At 39.0% G+C, this 1,161-nt stretch overlaps 1 protein-coding gene across 1 annotated transcript in view; it reads left to right on the forward strand.

Annotated features, from left to right (window-relative positions):
* LOC104464122 (voltage-dependent T-type calcium channel subunit alpha-1H-like) overlaps positions 1-1,161 on the forward strand; it is a gene marked incomplete at both ends in the record, with an annotated part of 28,826 nt that overhangs the window by 9,077 nt on the left and 18,588 nt on the right. Inside the window, one exon of the mRNA XM_010076755.1 lies at positions 1-95. This exon is cut by the window's left edge and continues 212 nt beyond it. Coding sequence (XP_010075057.1) covers positions 1-95 — 95 coding nt within the window. The remainder of the gene's footprint in view (positions 96-1,161) is intronic.

The following is a 1,161-nucleotide window of genomic DNA, read 5'->3' on the forward strand; positions in this document are numbered from 1 at the left end:
AGTATTACAACGTATGCATGGCAGGGGACGTAAACCCCCACAACGGAGCTATCAATTTTGATAATATTGGATATGCCTGGATAGCTATTTTTCAGGTAGGAGTCTCCTAGAGATTTTTCTATTTCTTTTCATTTTGTCACTTTTTGCTTGGAAAGATGTTGATAGATGCCTCAGAGGAGAATGGAATTTGCTTGCACCTGGGTGAAACAGCAAATAAAGACACATCAAGTAAATGAATCTGACAATAACCTGCACAAATGTTCCAAGAGAGTGTTTGGAGACAATAGCCATTTTTCAGTGCGTTGTAGAAGAGGGGGAAAATACTTTGAGGCAGAAACAATTATGGCAAATTCTGGCACTGCAAATCAGATCTGGATAAATCCCGGGTATTTTTTTGAGAGTTAGGGTCTTTGTTTATTGCTGTAGTATCAGGAAATGGGGAGTGTTGTCCAAGTCCTTAAGCAAGACTTAATATCACTCTAAAATGTAGGAACTGACTCGATGCCATGGTTTGGGCTTGATTCTAGAATTACAGGGTTATACCAGTTAGCATCGTATGCTGGAGGGAGGAAGAAATAATCCTGATGGTTCGTTCTGGCTGGAATAGCTGTGAGAAGATAATATTCACATGGAGTTAGAGTTTCTCTGGATCCACACCCATACAGCTCTTCACCAGAGACCAGAGTGCTTCTAGCTCAGACTGGAGGAGCCTTTACAGGTGACAAATACTCCAGCAACTGAAGCATTTTCAAAGCATTTGTAGCTTTGAAACATTAGATAGCTCATCTACAGTCCAGAGGCTACGGTCTCTTAGGGCTAGCCTATTTTAAATGATCTGTGTACTGTTTTCCATTTTTAATTTGCACTTTCTGTTTTTTAATAGAAATGTCTGTATGCTTTTGGCTAGGTGCCTTGTTTTATTTAGTCCTCCTGAAGTGTAGGTGACATCTATTCCTAAAAGAAAATTCTCCTTTTAGTTTTGTTAATGATGGAAAATTACCCATTCAGATCTCTATTTCATTTATTAATTTCCTTCTAGTTTCATATTATAATATGAACTTAATAACTTCCAGTTTTCATCTGGGAGTTGTAAAGGGGTGGTCGCTTGCTCTGAGCATCTTGTTTGCTCTCATGCTGTCACAGTAGCACACCTTGAATCAC

Source organism: Pterocles gutturalis, unplaced genomic scaffold, assembly GCF_000699245.1.
Source record: "Pterocles gutturalis isolate BGI_N339 unplaced genomic scaffold, ASM69924v1 scaffold2083, whole genome shotgun sequence".
Taxonomy (NCBI): Eukaryota; Metazoa; Chordata; class Aves; order Pterocliformes; family Pteroclidae; genus Pterocles; species Pterocles gutturalis.